General features: G+C 40.7%; 1 protein-coding gene across 1 annotated transcript in view; it reads left to right on the forward strand.

The window, feature by feature from the left end:
* LOC102104623 (DGAT1/2-independent enzyme synthesizing storage lipids-like) overlaps positions 1 to 8,773 on the forward strand; it is a 31,190-nt gene extending 22,417 nt beyond the window's left edge. The window contains exon 7 of the mRNA XM_014258003.2: positions 8,363 to 8,773. Coding sequence (XP_014113478.1) covers positions 8,363 to 8,398 — 36 coding nt within the window. The 3' untranslated portion in view covers positions 8,399 to 8,773. The remainder of the gene's footprint in view (positions 1 to 8,362) is intronic.
* Positions 8,774 to 16,704: the final 7,931 nt, after the last annotated feature.

Below are 16,704 nucleotides of genomic sequence, written 5' to 3' on the forward strand. Positions count from 1 at the left end.
AATGTGAAATGTGAAACATTACAAGGTGAGATGCCATTTGGAATTAATATCAGGCTGCATATATAAAGCAGACCCAATATTTTTTTCCCCGCCATGGAGCTGAGTTGGCTGTTGTAGAGCAGTTCCTGTTCCTTACTGTAACAAGTGAATGCAGCACACCTCATCAGATCACCTTTGGCTCTTGTTTTCCAGCTAAAACCATGCCATGCTCTGGAAACATGAGATGCTGAAGTTCTAACAAAACATGTATTATTCAGAGAAGATCTTGAAAGTTTAAAGAAACAGAAGCCAAGAAATTGAACTATTTTTACCCAATTCCTTTAATGAGAAACACCATGTCCCAAACATCAGGGAGGGTAGGAATTTACAATTTTGTGTCGTCTTTATACGGGATTTGAGGTGATGCAGATGCAGCTAATCTTCATGTATTCCAGATAGATTTGCTCTTCTGTTTCTTTCAGTGGTTTTTTTAGGTCTTCACTTTGCTCAGAGGAACTTCTTCTTTCAGTTACTTCCTAATGGGAACAGAAATGGAGACCCCAATAAACATTTGTTCTCTTTTACAGAATCACAGAATCAATTAGGCCGGAACAGACCTTTGAGATTATCAAGTCCAATTTATGACCCAATACCACCATGTCAACTAGACCGTGGCACTGAGTGCCACATGTCCAGTCTTTCCTTAAACACCTCCAGGGACGGTGGCTCCACCACCTCCCTGGGCAACCCATTCCAATACCCAAACACCCTTGCTGTGAAAAAATTCTTCCCAATGTCCAACTTAAACCTCCCTGATCTATTTGAAATCTACCAAAGGTACCTAGAAACATTTTTGAGCTCTCATTTCTGTAATGGGGTTGTCAGTTCTTCAGACACTTCTTCAATTATCACGTCTCCCTACCATCTGAAAAACACTTTCCTGACAGATCCACCAAAACCTTTGAAGCATCCTGTCCATTCAGAAATGAATTAATTTTCTTTTGCTCATTATGCAGTGGATTAATTTTCTTAACTAGTGGGCACAGCATTTGCAGGCTTGCTTGGTTAATGTTTTTTTATCGTAGATTTCCACTTTCCAGAGAGAAATTTTGATATTTGATCTGGCTTTGTGATAACAAGCTTGAGGGAAAAGGCTGACTGCAGCTTGGCTCAGTCTCTGAAGGCATTAATTAAAATATAAACCATGTCTCTCACTGAAGCAAGCACACACAAACCTGAAACTACTTTTGGAATCCTGATTCTGGACAATCATGAGTCAGATTTATGAAAACAAAACTTCCTGATATTTTTTCTCCTTGCAAAACCTGACATCAGCACAGAAGCATAGCAGCTTTGATGGCATTTCCAAGGACCAAGGCTGCCATCTGAGTTGAGCAGTGGTGAGGGCACTTATCCTGGAGGAGCAAGCTCAGAAGAAGACCTCAGCAGCCCTCAGGGCCTGTTTGGAGCAAAGTGTAACTTAGTAGCACGCAGCGAAGATGTCTAGCAGCCAATGCTATATCACACTGTCGTCAGGTATTCTCCAGGCTTCTGTGGAGAAGATACAGCTATGATGACAGCGTGTTAGCTGTTCCTCTCAAAAGCAAGCTAGAAGTCGTGCTTGCTACCCAATTCCTGCCACTTGTCTCTGCTAAAATCTTTCTTGCAGCCATCCCTTTTGGTGATCCCCAGAGTCTTTAGGACAAGGCTTAAATCCCACTCAAGCTTTGCCTTCCGAGGCGGGTGAAGCAAGCTCAAGCGCCTGTGGTTCCCCTGGCCTGCGGCTGTGTGTGGTGCAGTGCTGCGCTGGGCTGCCTTTGCAGAGCAGTCAGAGGAAGAGGCAGCAGCCTGGCTGACCCAGCCACCCTGTTTCCAGTGCCTCATGTGCCCTGGAATATCTTGTTCAGCCCAGGGCTGGCTCAGGCGTGGCCAGACAGACACAGGAAGTTACAGCTGAGGAGCTAATGTCATTAAGTTCAGGTCTTTGTGCACATCCCACCACCTCTTTAAGATCCTCATACAGAGCAAACTCGATAAGGGAAGGCTGCTTTTCAAACAAGAGAGGAAGCTTTGTGTAAAGAACTTTAGGTATCTTTTTGTCATCCTACAGTACACAAATACTATTTCTGGGAGGCAGTAAGCTTTTGGCATAGCAGCTGTAATAAATGATCCAATAGACAGTTATACTGTATGATTTATTCCACCCTTCTGGTGCAGCAAAGGGTCTGAATTTGTGCTGAAACCAGTTTTAAATTGCTTTGGCCACTCCGTGCCCAGTGCTTCATTTGCAAAGCTCTTGTTTTGAGCCAGTGGATGTACAGTTTGACAAGCTTTTAAATTTGGAGGATGGCTTTTGTTGGTGTCTGCAGCAAGGTGAATCAGAAGAGCCTGGCATGTGGGCAGCTAAACACCCACCAGGGCCCAAAAACACACTTCAAGAAAGGATGAGAGTAGAGAACTGACCTAAAAAGGCAGCCAGAAAAATCTCAGCTGTTGGAATGCATCAATCCATCCTTAGTTTCTTAACTTATGATATCTTACATTAATGACTGCAGGACCAGATACTCTGACTCTACACAGCAGCATAGATAAGTGTACATTGTGTTTTTGTGATGCCCTGTTTTTTTGTATAAACAGGAGCTTGGAACCTACTTCAGTGCTGATGCAAGGCAAATAGCAGACCATTATTATTCAATCCACCTGGGCTCTGCAAATGTCAAGATGATATCACTCATGCTTGCTTTGTCATTATTAGACTTAATCATTTTTATTAGCTGGTGAACCAAGCAGTGTCTGTAAATGTGCTGATTTCTAACAGATTGTCCCTTCAAACCATGCAGCAAAAATAGATAGCAAGAAAATAATTATTTCTGTAGCCCAAGCTCCTAATTTTAATGCAAATCTCTGCAATTGTTGGAACTAGGTCTATAGAAAGTTTTTATTAATTAATTTGCCCATTTCTGAGGATCTGGGCCCTATTTCCAATTTCTAAAGTAGGAGACAGCACCTGTGTTAACAGCATGCTCACATTGGGGCAAATAAAGCCAGAAACACTCAGGTTTCTGAATAATGTCTCCACCTCAACAAATATTTCTTGTATTATGTATATCAGGATATTCCTGCACACCATAGGGAAAAAAAACCCCACAGGATAACAGATTTCACAATGAGGAAACCTGATATTTTCAAATACAAAAGTGTATTTCACCTATAGAAAGGGGACAGCCCAAAAAAGACTGAAATTTTCATACTGGGGCTTTTCTTCTGAAGAAGCTTGATTTCTTTGGCAAGCTGTCCTGTTTCAACAGTCCCTCCTCCTTTCCAGGCAGCGCGCCAGGCAAGAGACAGCAGCAGAGACAGGCAAAGGAAAACATGTGAGTCTGTAGTATCAGCTCTTTTGGGACAGAATGAGGGCCTGCTTCCATCAAATTTAATCAGATTTAATACTCAACCGCTGGGATCAGCTACTATTTTGCAACTGGAGAGAGGAAAAGATGTTTGGCTGAGCGCAGGCAGGATGTGTTGGAGAAGGTGGTGGTGATTCAGCCCAATATAAATGTGCCACTGCTGGGGTGGGGCGAAGTCAATTTTAAGAGGCGCAGCGAGTGTTGGCAGCTGCATGAAATAAATTAGTAAGTCAAATGAAGAAAACATCACTGGCTCCAGGTAATTCATATGCCCATGACCCAAATTTCCTTTCTTGGCATCTCATACTGCTGCTGTGTGTGTGTGCTGGGTTTACCTTACATTTTAGCAGAAAAGCTGAAGGTTTATTTCTCCCAAGAATCCATTTGTGTAACAACAGCGCATCTGGAATGGAAATATTTTATCCTGTACACATTGCTGGGCTGTTTTTTTCCCCCCTCCTTCTTTACATAATTTTTTTTTTTGGGAGCAGTGCTGCCCCTTTGCAACCATCCTAGTATAAAATCACCAACTTTAACTGCCACTAGCACAGACATTACTTAGCAAGGCAGATTGTCTTAAGTTAGAAAAGATGTTAAAATGCAAGCTGTATGAGAAATAGCTGAGGTCACTTGGTTTCTTCAGCCTAGAAAAGCAGAGACTGAGAGGAGACCTCATTGCAGACTACAAATTCCTCATGAGGGGAAGCAAAGGGCCAGGAATCAATCTCTTCTTTCTGATGGCCAGTGACAGGGAATGGTCTGTAGTTTGTGTCAGAGGAGGTTTAGGTTGGGTATCAGGAAAATGTTCTTCTCTCAGAGGGTGGTTTGGCCCTGGAACAAGCTCTCAGGGAAGTGGTCACAGCCCCAAGCCTGGAAATGTTCAAGAAGTATTTTGACAATGCTCTCAGGTACATGGTGTGACTCTTGGGGATGGTGCTGTGCGGGGCAGGGAGTTAGACTTGGTGATGATGTGGGTTCCTTCCAACTCGGGATATTCTATGATATCTCAACATGGCTTAGATAGTGCAGTTATTTCCCTTTGTAAGAGGAAAGGAAAATTTTTTTATATGCCCAATTCCTTAAGATGTTTCCCCTGGCCAACCTGAAAGCCTGCCCACCTGATGGAGTTAAGTCTGCTCAGTTCACACTTAAAAATGCTGTAATGCATATAATGGAAAACCCCAAACATTGCATCTCCTTTGCTGTCATCTGTGGGCAAAGGAAGAAAGGATCTTTGAACAGGGAAGCTTGCAGTGTGAAAAGGTTTGCTAACACTTTTGCCTGTGTTTTTTCAGTCTTTCCCCCTGAGCATATTGGCTGTAATTAAGTTTGCAGTTAGTGTTTCCAATGTCAGGAGCAATAAGGGCACGGGGAATTTAAAAGCATTGCTGCCTTGGCACAAGTGGAAACCCACATTGCTGAAGCAGAGATTATTCCTTTGAACACTTGCTGAGCACCTCTGAGCACTCACACCAGATGCTGCATCCGTGTCCTGACAGCTCTCAGGAGATGCTGAGGCTGGCGCCGTGCACCGTCCGAGCCAGCAGCAATGTGAGCTGGCACACAGGGAGCTGCTTGTTCTTGCAGCCTGATGTGGACTGAAAAAGCCAGTATGAAAAAGTTCTCTTTGTGGCCTCTGCTTAAAAACCAGACATGTGGGACCTGGAAAGTGCCAGAACAAGGAGCACTGCCCTGCCACAGATAAAAAAACCCACAGCTCTGGCAAGGCAGCAGGACACGGTGCCCAGCTCTGTTCCTCACCCTCCCTACCATGCCTGACTGGCTGTATGTCCTTGCTGGCTCTGCTTGCTCCTGCTGCACAGTTTGATCTCTGCACTCATGCCTTGACACATAGCCACAGAGTCTCTGTATGTTTGTCACAGACAGTTTAAGATAAATAACAAAGAGAGCCTGAGCCTAGAAGCTTCTCTGTTTTCTTCCCCCTAACCAGCTGCCTTTTCAAGAGCATCTCCCTTGGGCCTGTCTTCCTGTCTGAATTCAAATGGCACCGCTTTAGCACTTCCTTTGAATCGAGGTAGTAGATAATGCAGAGCAAATGACTGCTTCTGATAACTCAGGTTTCAGAGAAATGTCAGATAAAGTCTTCAAGGCAAACTGTAATGAAGACATGGCTTTTATGTTCTTCCAAGATTTTTTGTTTTTCTTGAAGGCTGCCCTGTTTTTTCTGAGTCTTCCTTTAGGAAATATAAGAGCTGTAATCTCAAAAGAGGTTGCACATGTGCACGCAAGAAAAACTACTCCAAAGGATAAAAGTGCAACCAGAACTTCACTTCCTATTTTAATTCTGCTTCAGGCAGAAATAAAAAGAGAGTATATTATCTCTGTGCACAGTCAGAAGCATCCTGTAACATAGGCTGCTGGTAAAAATGAATTATCTATGCAAGAAAAGTTAATTAAAGAAGAGGTTTTAGGAGATCTGTATTCAAAACAATGTTGAAAAAGTTAAATTTAAAATTGAGGATTCTCATGTCCTACTTGCATCCACTACTAGGGCAATGGCATACCTGACTGGAAACACAGTGAGGTGACTTTCAGTCAGGAGGAGATGTGCTGTGCTGGATCAGACCATCCAAACCATGCACTGGTGAGGACTGCTAGGTCCAGCTTGCCCTTGTGCAATTCCATAGGGCTGCATGGTAGGTGAGATGAATCCAGACAAAGCAGGAATGGTCCTGTGCTGAGCAGGAGGCATGAGAGCCTTTAAAATGGGCAGGAGACAAGGATGACCTCCTGTAGGGGCTGGGAGACAGGTTCATGCAGGAGCAGAAATGTTCCTTTTCATTCCCTGCTCCCCAGCCCACATTTTAAAATCTCACCATCATGATGGGTCAGACATTCAACTGAGCACTGAGAATGAATACCAAGGACCACATTCTTTGGATCCCCAATTTTCCGAGAATGTTTCTCATTTAATTGCATATTTTCTGAAGATGTCTGATTCTCGACAAGGATATCAAAGATAGAAGTTTCACCCTGAAATTCTTTCTTCCACAAAGCCTCACAGAGGCTACAGGGAAGGTAAAATAATTTTGTGCACTAGATAATATACCTAATATACACATAATATAATGAAATCCTGTCCCATTAGGATGTTGAAGAAATTGCTGTCACTGAAATCTCATGTCTAATCAGCACAGAATAGCAGTTTGGGATAAGATGATGGGACCAAATGTAAAAAACCTGGTAACTATGTAAATTAATTGGATAGTTATTACTTTAAATATGAGGTGTGTCACATATTTAACCAAAAGCACATCTAAAGATCTAAAGGCTAAACTTGATTCATTATTAGTTATGAGTCACACATAGGAGTTGATACCACTTTAAAGAAAGATATAACCATGAGGCATAATTATTCTTCATAGCCCATAATGCCCTTGCCATCAACTGGGGCAGAGAGGGGAGAGCTGTAACCCCTGTGTGAGCATCAGTGCTTCTCATAGGAGGCAAAACAGCCCATTTCTGCCTTTAAATCATATCAAGGAACTGAAGCTTCAAATACAGTGCACCCTGCACTAAGCTGCTCACAGGGATAAGATAGTTAGAGATGTCATTAAAGGTAATTAAGGCACGCTACATGATTTATGCTAAAGCAGGGAACGCAATTATTTATGTTCTTGGGAAATGGTGAATGCTCTAGGGTATTATGGAACAGCTAAAGAAGGGTCTCCTTATTTTGGGTTGGGTTTTTCTAGATTTTAAACTATGAGCACATAAAAAAGTCACAGTAATTCCAAGTCAGCACAACAGACCCTGGGGTGAAACTGTAAGCAGAAGATGGCACAGAGTACCTAACAAAACAGCCAGGGAAGTTGAGAGATTGCTAGAACATTCCTCAGGACATCAAACCTCTGACAAAACGTCACAAAATGTTACCTGTAATGTAACCACAGAGCTCCTCACAAATGCTGAGCCAACACAGTCAGCTGGAATCACAATCAGCACAGAGAGGTGACAGCACTTGAAATGTAGTCTCAAACATAACAGATGGCAAGCAGAGCCCAAAGCAAAACAAATCCCCAATGGAAGACACAAAAACAAATATCAGAGACAAATGGGCATTTAAAATAAATGAAGAAATGCATACAAAAGGAAAATGCCTTAAAGGGAGAATCTTGGAAGAGTTACAAAATCATCAGACAAGAAAAAAGATCAGTAGGGATAAATGTGAAATACGGAAAGGCTGAGTTGTGTAACACTGCTCACTCAGTCTGAAGGAGACTCCAGATGTTCCCTCTTACTTTCATTTAACTACAAGTTGTGAAATAGCTGGTTTGCAGAGGGTGGCTGAGCTGAGGCTGGTCATGGTGCCTCTTGTCTCACTACAGGAGTGAGAAACTACACCTAGGGAAGAGAAAATACATTCATTCCACAGACTGCACAGAACTAACAGAATAATAAAGTAGGGACAATGCTGGTGAAAATATAGAGGAACTACTAGCAGCAGCTAGAGCCCCACTAGTCATGGATGTTAAAATGAGGTTAGCTCCATATTGAAAGGATTGGTGGAGTTTAATGAACTGATGAAATTCGAAATTTGGACTGCTTATTGTCTTTACTGACATAGGAACACAAGACCAACATGCTTAAAACTATGAAATAGCTTGGTGATGACCTGCAGGAGACCACAATATCTGTAATAAATATTACATTACATACATTAATACATTATATCAGTTCCAATTATTTATAATAGTAATGTACTTAAGCTTATCCTTCCATGTTTTGGGACATTATCAATGATCTTGGCTTCTATAAACTGGTCAACTTGGTTGACAAAATAAGTCCTGTGAGCACATGTAGCAGTCACACAGCAGTGGGAAGCAACACATACACTTGGGTGTGATCATGGTAGCAAAGCTTGTGCTCACAGCACTTAACAAGAACCTGATTTAAAATAAATTACCTGGTTGCTGAAAGACATAGTAAGCATCAATTTTTTTTTTTTTGTGTAGCCTCTTATGGATGAGAAGTCCTTCTCCCTTGGATGAAGCCTAGAGAGATGAAGAGCAGCCCCTGAAGCCCACGACATGCACAGCCCGCTGTGCTAGGTGGCAGCAAAGGCAGGGAAAGCCACCCTTCAGTCAGCCTGGCTCTACATCCTCCAGAGCTTTGTGTCAGCAAACTGAGCTCTCTTCCCATTGGAACGGAGTGCAAGAGAGCAGCTGAGAATAACACTAATGTAAAGTAGTTTAAAAATGTGTTATTGTGTGGAAAACACACTGTAGAGAGTAGTGAACTTGAGAGTTTGACTAGCTCAAAACCATGCCTGAGAGTAGGTTTCCAACCCATCTTTACATCAAATTCACCTGCTTTGACCATGGATCTGAAACACTCCCACAGCAAAGCACTGTACTTTTGTAGTACAGGGTACTGTACATCACTACTTACTTTTCTGCTTTCCAGCTTTGTTTCTGAAATCACTGAAAAAATGAGTTTATAGCTGTGCAACATTCAGGAGGAAAATAAAACCTTGTCATCTCTAATCTGCCTTTCTGAGTTTCCCATTGCTGTAGTAGGAAGACACTGCTCTTTCCCATACACACAGGTCTCTAGGTGCGTTATTAGCACAGCATTAAGCTCAGCCTCTTACTAGTTCCCAAACTAAGTAAAGTAGGAAAAAAACTTCTTGAATGATTTTGCCAAGATACCCAGGACTTTTATTACCAAATCCCTGTATTTTTTCAGATATTTTTTTTCCCTTGAAACTATAGACATGTCAATTCTTTTAAAGCAGGAGAGACAAGAAGTTCTCTGAATAAGCACTTTTCAAGCCACTTGCAAATTTTTTCTTCCCTTCTGTTGTAAAGAATCTAATTAAACTGTCTGCTACCTTTGTTCAGCCTAAAAAGAAGCTGCTCTGATTCTTTCATGTAGGTTTTCATTAAAAGTCCCCTGAAGAAAGCTTCCTCCCTAGAGGTAAACAATTTGCATAAGACCATGCAAAATAAATCCCTTTTACCCCAAGCTAACTAGACCCCACTGTGGCAGCAGCCCACCCAGTTTATGTGTCCCGTGCAGCCTGCATTAGGGGAGAGAAGTAGTAACCATGCTAGGGGGAAAAAAAAGTAAAAAAGTATGTTTCTAATACTTGCCTACTGGTTTTGGAGCCTTTGGTGGGGAGCTAATGTCATTAATGTCATTAATGTCATTAATGACATTAATGTCATTAATGTCATACAGACATTACTGTAACCTCACAGGGTTACAGGGACTGAGGATATAGGACTCAATGAAAAATTCTCAGTAGTGCTGCTGGGCTGCTGCTCCCTTCATTATGTTTTTCCAAGTTAAAATAACAATCTACTCCCTTCAAACCCTTAGCCACCCAACAGACACACACGAGAAACAAACCCTCTGGGAATCTATCAGCCACATATCATCCCTCCTGGCAAATTCACTTACCCAAGATCCATGTATCTTCTTTCGTCTCTTTGAACCCATGGCAGTTATTTGATTGTTTTGTGGGTTGTTTCCCCCTCATCTCCCTTTCTTCATCACCTGAGGATGGCCAAGAAGCAGCCTCTAAGAGGCAGTGAGAGCAGGGCTGTGGGACAGAAAGGCTGAGGGATCTAGGAGCTTGCCTTTCTTGCACAAAGCTTGGCTGCTGCTTGAGGTGGCATTGCACACACAAATGTGGCAATGAAGTCCAAGAGGGCTATCAAGGATGATGGAAATGCTGCCAAAGGCAGCAACTACTTGTGTAATATTTCAATGATTTTAATCAGTTAGCCCAGGAGGCAGAGGTAGAACCATTTTCATCTTCCCTGGAGTTTTTCCCAATTATTGGGGTCATGACAAGATTGTGGTGAGGCTCAGCTCTCCCTTCTCCACTCCCCAATGAGTATCACTGAATGGTGAAGCTTTCAGGGGTCTGAAGGGGGTTTAAAAACAACAAAGCACTTTCTTCTATCTCCTGTGACTGGGGCCCATCTCAGGTGATGGAAGCTGGCCTGCCTGGGCAAGGCCAGCTGCTTTGGAGGTCTTCTTTCAAGACAGCACAAAGAGCCTCATCCATGGTGACAAGAGCACCCTCTTCTGCTGCTCTGGGCGAGATGCCTGCTGGGGTGTCTCATGATTTCCTGGGTGTCCCTGCTGGGACAACACCTGTAAGCTTGTCCAAGCCCCAGGTAAAATCTTCTCCAAGTCCCAGGGGTAACCTGAGAGCCTCTTGCATCTCTCCCACCTTCAGGGATGGGAGGTCCTGTGGTTATACTGCCTAGAAGCATAAAATAATTACTGGCAGAGAGGCTCTCTAGAGATCATCTGCTCCAAACCATTGTCCAAGCTGGACTAACTTTTGTCTTCTTTGCTAGTAATTTCAGAAGCTCAAAAGCTTTGGGCTTTCATCCTTTTTCTGATCTACTAGGATAAAAGTGTTTGAAAAAGGACTCAAGAGACAGGATAAAATGACCACAGTGTACTTTATTTAATGATTTTGGTACCTTGTGTTGCAATAAAATAAAAAAAATCTACAAAATCCAAATATATAAAATTTTCAAGTTTCCCTTTTAAGTTTTACAAGAAAAATCAAGTTGTAACCAAGGAAATTTGTTAGTATGAAGCACTACTTTCAACTTCATTTCATCACAAATTGCAACTTACTTAACAGACCAAAATAACTATGGTACTGCAGTACATCAAATACTTCACACACTGTGTTCTTTACTATAGCACATGTAACCTCTGCCACAGGAGGCAGTGGTCTCTAGCCAATAAAGACACTCTTCACAATCTGAACTCTAAAGGAATGTTTGTATACATGGATTCAGAATATATATATTTACAGGAAGATTTCTTTTTCTTTTTCTTTTTTTTTTTTTTTATAACTATTTCGATTCTTCATTTCAAATAAAATACCAAATACATTTTTACAATGTTTACAAGTCAAAGCACAAGTTCTGCAATGATTATCATTCACCTCTAGTCACTGTGCTTGTACTGGGGCAGGGGGGAAGGGGTGTCTACACTGTTCCATAAACACAAATGTGATCTTCCACCACTTCATTTCTGCAGTGGTGGCTAAGGAGTATAAGCACAGTAACAATTCTTTTAGCACAATCAGTGTATAATGCAACAGTTTACAACAGACAATTGAGAAACTATTGGTCCACTCTGTTCAATTTGCTGTTTATCTGCCAACTGTTATGTTAGTCTTTGTCACATAAATTGTCTACAAGAGAAGAATTAAATAACACAACTTGAATAGGAAAGAGAATACATTTTTAAGGCAAATTAATAAGCAGCTTATGGTGTTTTTTGTTAAACTATACCCCAACACAACCTAAAAATAAAATGTATGTTCTGCAACTGTCAATAATTATGTCTTCTTAAACTGATCTCCTCTATAAATTGATCAACATGGCTTTGAACCTGGTTATTCAAAATTGAAATAATTCCTCCCCCCAAATCCCCAAATATAGAAAGTGCATGACTTCATATGTGCCAAAACAAAACAAAAGGCAGCTGAGGTAGTTAGATGTAAAATGTATTTACGAAAAATAACTAAAAAACTAAAACAAGGACATATACAGTAAAAACCAACTCATTTGGAATTAATTTTATATCAGGCAACAACTTAAATCAGGAAAATTTATGATTTCTGAAAAAAAAAAGTAGTAATAACATACAAATGAAAACAGAATATACTATTGGAATTTTAATTTCAAGTATTTGAGTGTATTTGCATGTGCATTTTTTTACAGGCTTTGTATAGTATTAGGAAGTCATTTACTTTTTATCAGACATCACATGAGATCTGGTTGACCTCTGGGACCGAAGCTCCTGGAAGGCAGAAGTATCCTGCGAGTGCCTGAAGATATGCCACCATGTGTGCCTGGAAGCACCACCACCTCACCTTGGCTGAACTTCTACATGCCCATTCTCTACTGAGCTCACCTGAGAGTGACAGGGCCAGGGATCCTGTGCCTGTACCTCCTGGGGACTGGCTGGCTGGATGTCCTGGGAACCTGCCTGGGATGTACATGGATACCTGGACCCACGTGGGATGTGCCCATGTGGTGGGGATCCCGCATGTGATGCTCCTGCAGAGCTGGTGTGTACACACCTAACCCAGACCCTGTGCACCAAAGAGAGGATCAGCTTCCACTTTGGAGCACAGCCACAGCTCCTCCTGGGCCTCCTGCCTGTGCATTTCTGCACCATTGCATTTCTGCTCTCATGGGGACCTTTTCTCATCTGGAGAGAGGGACAGCGTTACCACTCCAGCAGACAGGAGTCTCCAAGAAAGTGTTTGCTTGAGTCCACTGAGGATGAATTAGGATTTCAGCTTGCATCATGGTCCCAGAGCTCCATCAACAGCCCCTGGCACAGAGGCAGCCCAGCTTTCCCTTATATTCCTGTCTAGAGAGACAAGCAGGCAGATTTCTTTAACAAAATGCCCAAATGGGGTGCGCAGGTGCATGGAAAGTCTTCAAGCTCTGGGGTTGAAATTTGCCTACTTGTAGGAGGCAGAACAATTTGGAGATGTGCTCCTGTCTTCACTAACAACAACCTAAAACCATCACATTACTAAATGTGCAATGTGCCTGCTCTTCTGAGCCCTACTGTTAGATCCCTCTGCTGTTGGCCACAACATGGGTACGTGCAATTTACTATCAAGAATTCTGCATCTGGCTTGAAGAGCATTGCAACAGGGAGCATCACAAACTGAAATAGTTCTGGTGTGAGTGGTTTTCTTTTTTTTTAATTTTTTTTTAATTAGCCTGTGAAAAAGTAGGATTTGTACTTCTGACGTGTGCATATGCCATCTTTTATTTTTATTTTTATTTTCTATTAAACAAGAAAATCCTGAAGCCCTTTCTCCCTTCTTTCTTCCTTTTTTTTTTCCCTTTAATTTTATCTTTCTAAGCTCACTGTATTGTAAATATGATTTTCAAAAGTGATGTGTGATTTTGGCCAGCTTAATCTCTGGCAGCCCAAAATGAGGAGTCACTAATGTTCACAGAGTGCTGAATGTATGTACTATGGTGACAGAGATGGTAATGGTCAAATACTCTTGGACATCCTGCTCATCATGGCCTTGAAATTTTTCCTTCTAGAACTAGATGAAAAACTAGAAGACTGGACTGTGAGATTTCTTGATGTGGAATGATATTGTAGCTTTCCCCAAAATGTTTGTCAGGAATTTTTTGCTCAGTTGCTCAGAATTTTTGAGCATGAGAGGGAGTTTCTCAGAGAAGTCAAGTTTTTATAGCTTTATGTAAACCTAAGCAGAAAAAGATGCTCTGTTTTAAAGAGAGAACAAATATTCTTTCAGGTCTGATTTCATAAAACACAAAGATGCTAAAAACCACTCCTTTGCAATGGATGTAAAAATCATTTTTCTGCATGTGAAACAACAGAAAATACAATGCTCTAGCATGTGTTGCAGCCTAGGGAGTCCAGCTCGATGTTTCAGTGTGTTGGAATTGTGAGTACTTGATATATGTAGACATCTTCTTCACTGTGCCAAGACTTTTATTTGCCACATTTCCTTTCAAAATACAAATATTTCCAGGTCTCAGTACTCATAACCAACACCTGCCTCATAAAGAAGCAGCCCCCCTTCCCATCACCAACTGAGTTGTGTCACTGGAGAAACTGGCAGAGAAGAGGATCCACTGCACCTGCCTCATCCCTATCCTTGTGCCATTGAGCTGCCTCTGTCCAGTTGCTGTATGACCCAGCACTGAAGAATGAGATGAAATGGATCCAAATGCTATTTATTTCAGGGATCCATTTCAGGGCTTTCAGTGGTGAAGAATGACAAGCAAGTATCATGGAGGGCTGGATAGCAGGCTGGGTAGAAAAAGCAAGACTCTTGCCTGAGCTTAGGATAAAATTTCACTTCCCCACCTTGTCCAAGTTTTTCCGTGGAGCCCAGTAACTTGCACTTTACAGAAAGATGTATATTTGCCTTGAAACTGAAATATGTAGCTCAAGTGACAGTTTTTATTTCATAGAAAATATTAAAATAAAATTAATATATTCACAAGCTATCTGAAAATTTAAACAGACATTTTATTTTATCTGGGTATTCAGCAAGGTATCTTGGCTTCATTCAGTGACTAACAGAATTGGAAGACCTAGAAATGCTTTAGTATTATTTCCAGTAGACTGTGTTTCTTTCAATATAAACCCTGATATTTCTTCCTCAGACATTTTCAATAACTTAGCCAAATCAGTATAGGGTGGACAAAGACTGAAAATTTCACTTGACAGTAAAGTTCTAGTGCACTGTAAAGTAGCTACTAAAGAGATTCCTTAAAAAATAAATTCAACTTAGACTGGCGTTGCAAAATTTAAAATCAAAATGCCCATGCACTTTCTCCTGGGGCTTATTGGACTCCACTAAAGTCAAAAGAAAGTAATCCATTTGCTGTGCTGGACCTTCAGGGAAGCCCTTTATGATTATAAACTGCCTGTAATCAAAGCAAATCTCAGTATAATAAATGCTCCTGTCCAGAGCATTGGTGTAAGTATGACTTATTGACATGTACACCAGGCAAAGTTTCTCCATCAGTCTTCTAAGACTGTCTTTTGGTCATTTTTTTTGCGTAGCTGTAGATTATTGAAGATGATTTTGTAAGCACAGTTGTTATCAAGTCTGTCCTTTAGGATCATTTGCTTCATGTGAAATTGGTTTGGAAGACTCCCTTGTTTTACTAATAGCCACTTTTGCCAAATCAAATCCATCAGTCAACTTGAAAACAGACTTGGAGTTCTGTATAATAAGAAATGGAGGGTGGAAGAACACACAAATTAGTTAGCCTTATCCAAATATAAATTTTGTAATGAATGGAGAATATGCTCTTTTTAATTATTACTGGGTTAATTAATGTATTTTGTAGGAATTCATTTGAAATATCCAATGTGAATTAACTGACATGCTCCTTGCACATTGCAAATTTCAAGAGAACAATGTATGCTGAGGAAGAACAATCAAAGCTGGGGTTTCTTTTCTTTTCTTTTCCTTTTTTTCTTTTCTTTTCTTTTCTCTTTTCTTTTCTTTTCTTTTCTTTTCTTTTCTTTTCTTTTCTTTTCTTTTCTTTTCTTTTCTTTTCTTTTCTTTTCTTTTCTTTTCTTTTCTTTCTTCTTTTCTTTTCTTTTCTTTTCTTTTCTTTTCTTTTCTTTTCTTTTCTTTTCTTTTCTTTTCTTTTCTTTTCTCTCTTCTCCTTTTCTTATTTTTTATTTAATTTTTTTTTTTAATACAAGAAGATTACAGAGACCTGCACAAAGTTTCAAAGGACAGCTGTACTCTGGAAAATTGCTATAAAACCAATATGATAATGAACCGTATTTATTGCATCCCAGAGGGTACCATTTTCAATGCACTCTGCTCACAGTGAGAAGATGGATCTCCCATTTGCTAATGCCACAGGTCAAATCCAGCAGTCAAACTGGGTTTTGTCTGGCTCTGCAGCATGTGAAATAACAATTGTTAACATTTGATTAAAGAGGCAGGTGAGCAAGCATGGGAAGAACAACAGAGGCAGCTGCTCCTGTTGAGACTATCTTATACACAGAATGGCACCTGCAGGAAAATACAGTGATTCTCATTTGTTAGAATAAACATTAGCTTGTTAATAATACAGAACTTGGGGAATAGACAGAAAAATATCTGTCCCCTCAAGCAGAACAAATTACACAGGGGACAGTTTGTGCCCTTGAGAATCAATGGGAATTGATTTAAAGGAACTGCAGTCTTGTTAAAGAAGAACTGCAGTGGAATGGGAGATCCTTGTTTGCTAATCCAACATGATCCCTATTATGGCCTGTTCTGTAAGTCAGAAATTACCTCAGAAACAAAAGATACCAATTTTTAGGTTGCTATGGGCATATACCAAGGCTGTGAAATGATGAAGTAAAATCAGCTGACCTGAAGTAAAATCAAGATATAACAGCTGTCTTTAATAAAATTACTGCTTTGCAACTGAGAAAATTACTTCAGTGTTTGCATTTTTAACTCATTTTTCCATCTTAACTACAGAAGTTATTCCATAGCCAGGTGTTATGCAAAGGAATTCTTGAGTTTTCTACTATGATATGAGAAAGGAAAGTTTCTTAGATAACCTGAGCATTACCTTTTCTCATAGGTGAGGTTTGCATATGAGACCCATACACACAGGAGAAAAATGGAAGCAAGGGAAAAAGATTGGAACAGTGTCTAGTAAACTTTGCCAACCTTTCTGAGTAAATCTTAGAAGAAAGCAGGTGTATTGCGATCTGCTCCAGTCACAGATCATGCATGAGGTTATGGATAACTCAACAGTTTTCTACTGAAATCAGGATGAGA

This window comes from Pseudopodoces humilis, chromosome 1 (assembly GCF_049639895.1).
Source record: "Pseudopodoces humilis isolate 2021_Gansu_Grassland_sample_001 chromosome 1, ASM4963989v1, whole genome shotgun sequence".
In the NCBI taxonomy this organism is placed as follows: Eukaryota; Metazoa; Chordata; class Aves; order Passeriformes; family Paridae; genus Pseudopodoces; species Pseudopodoces humilis.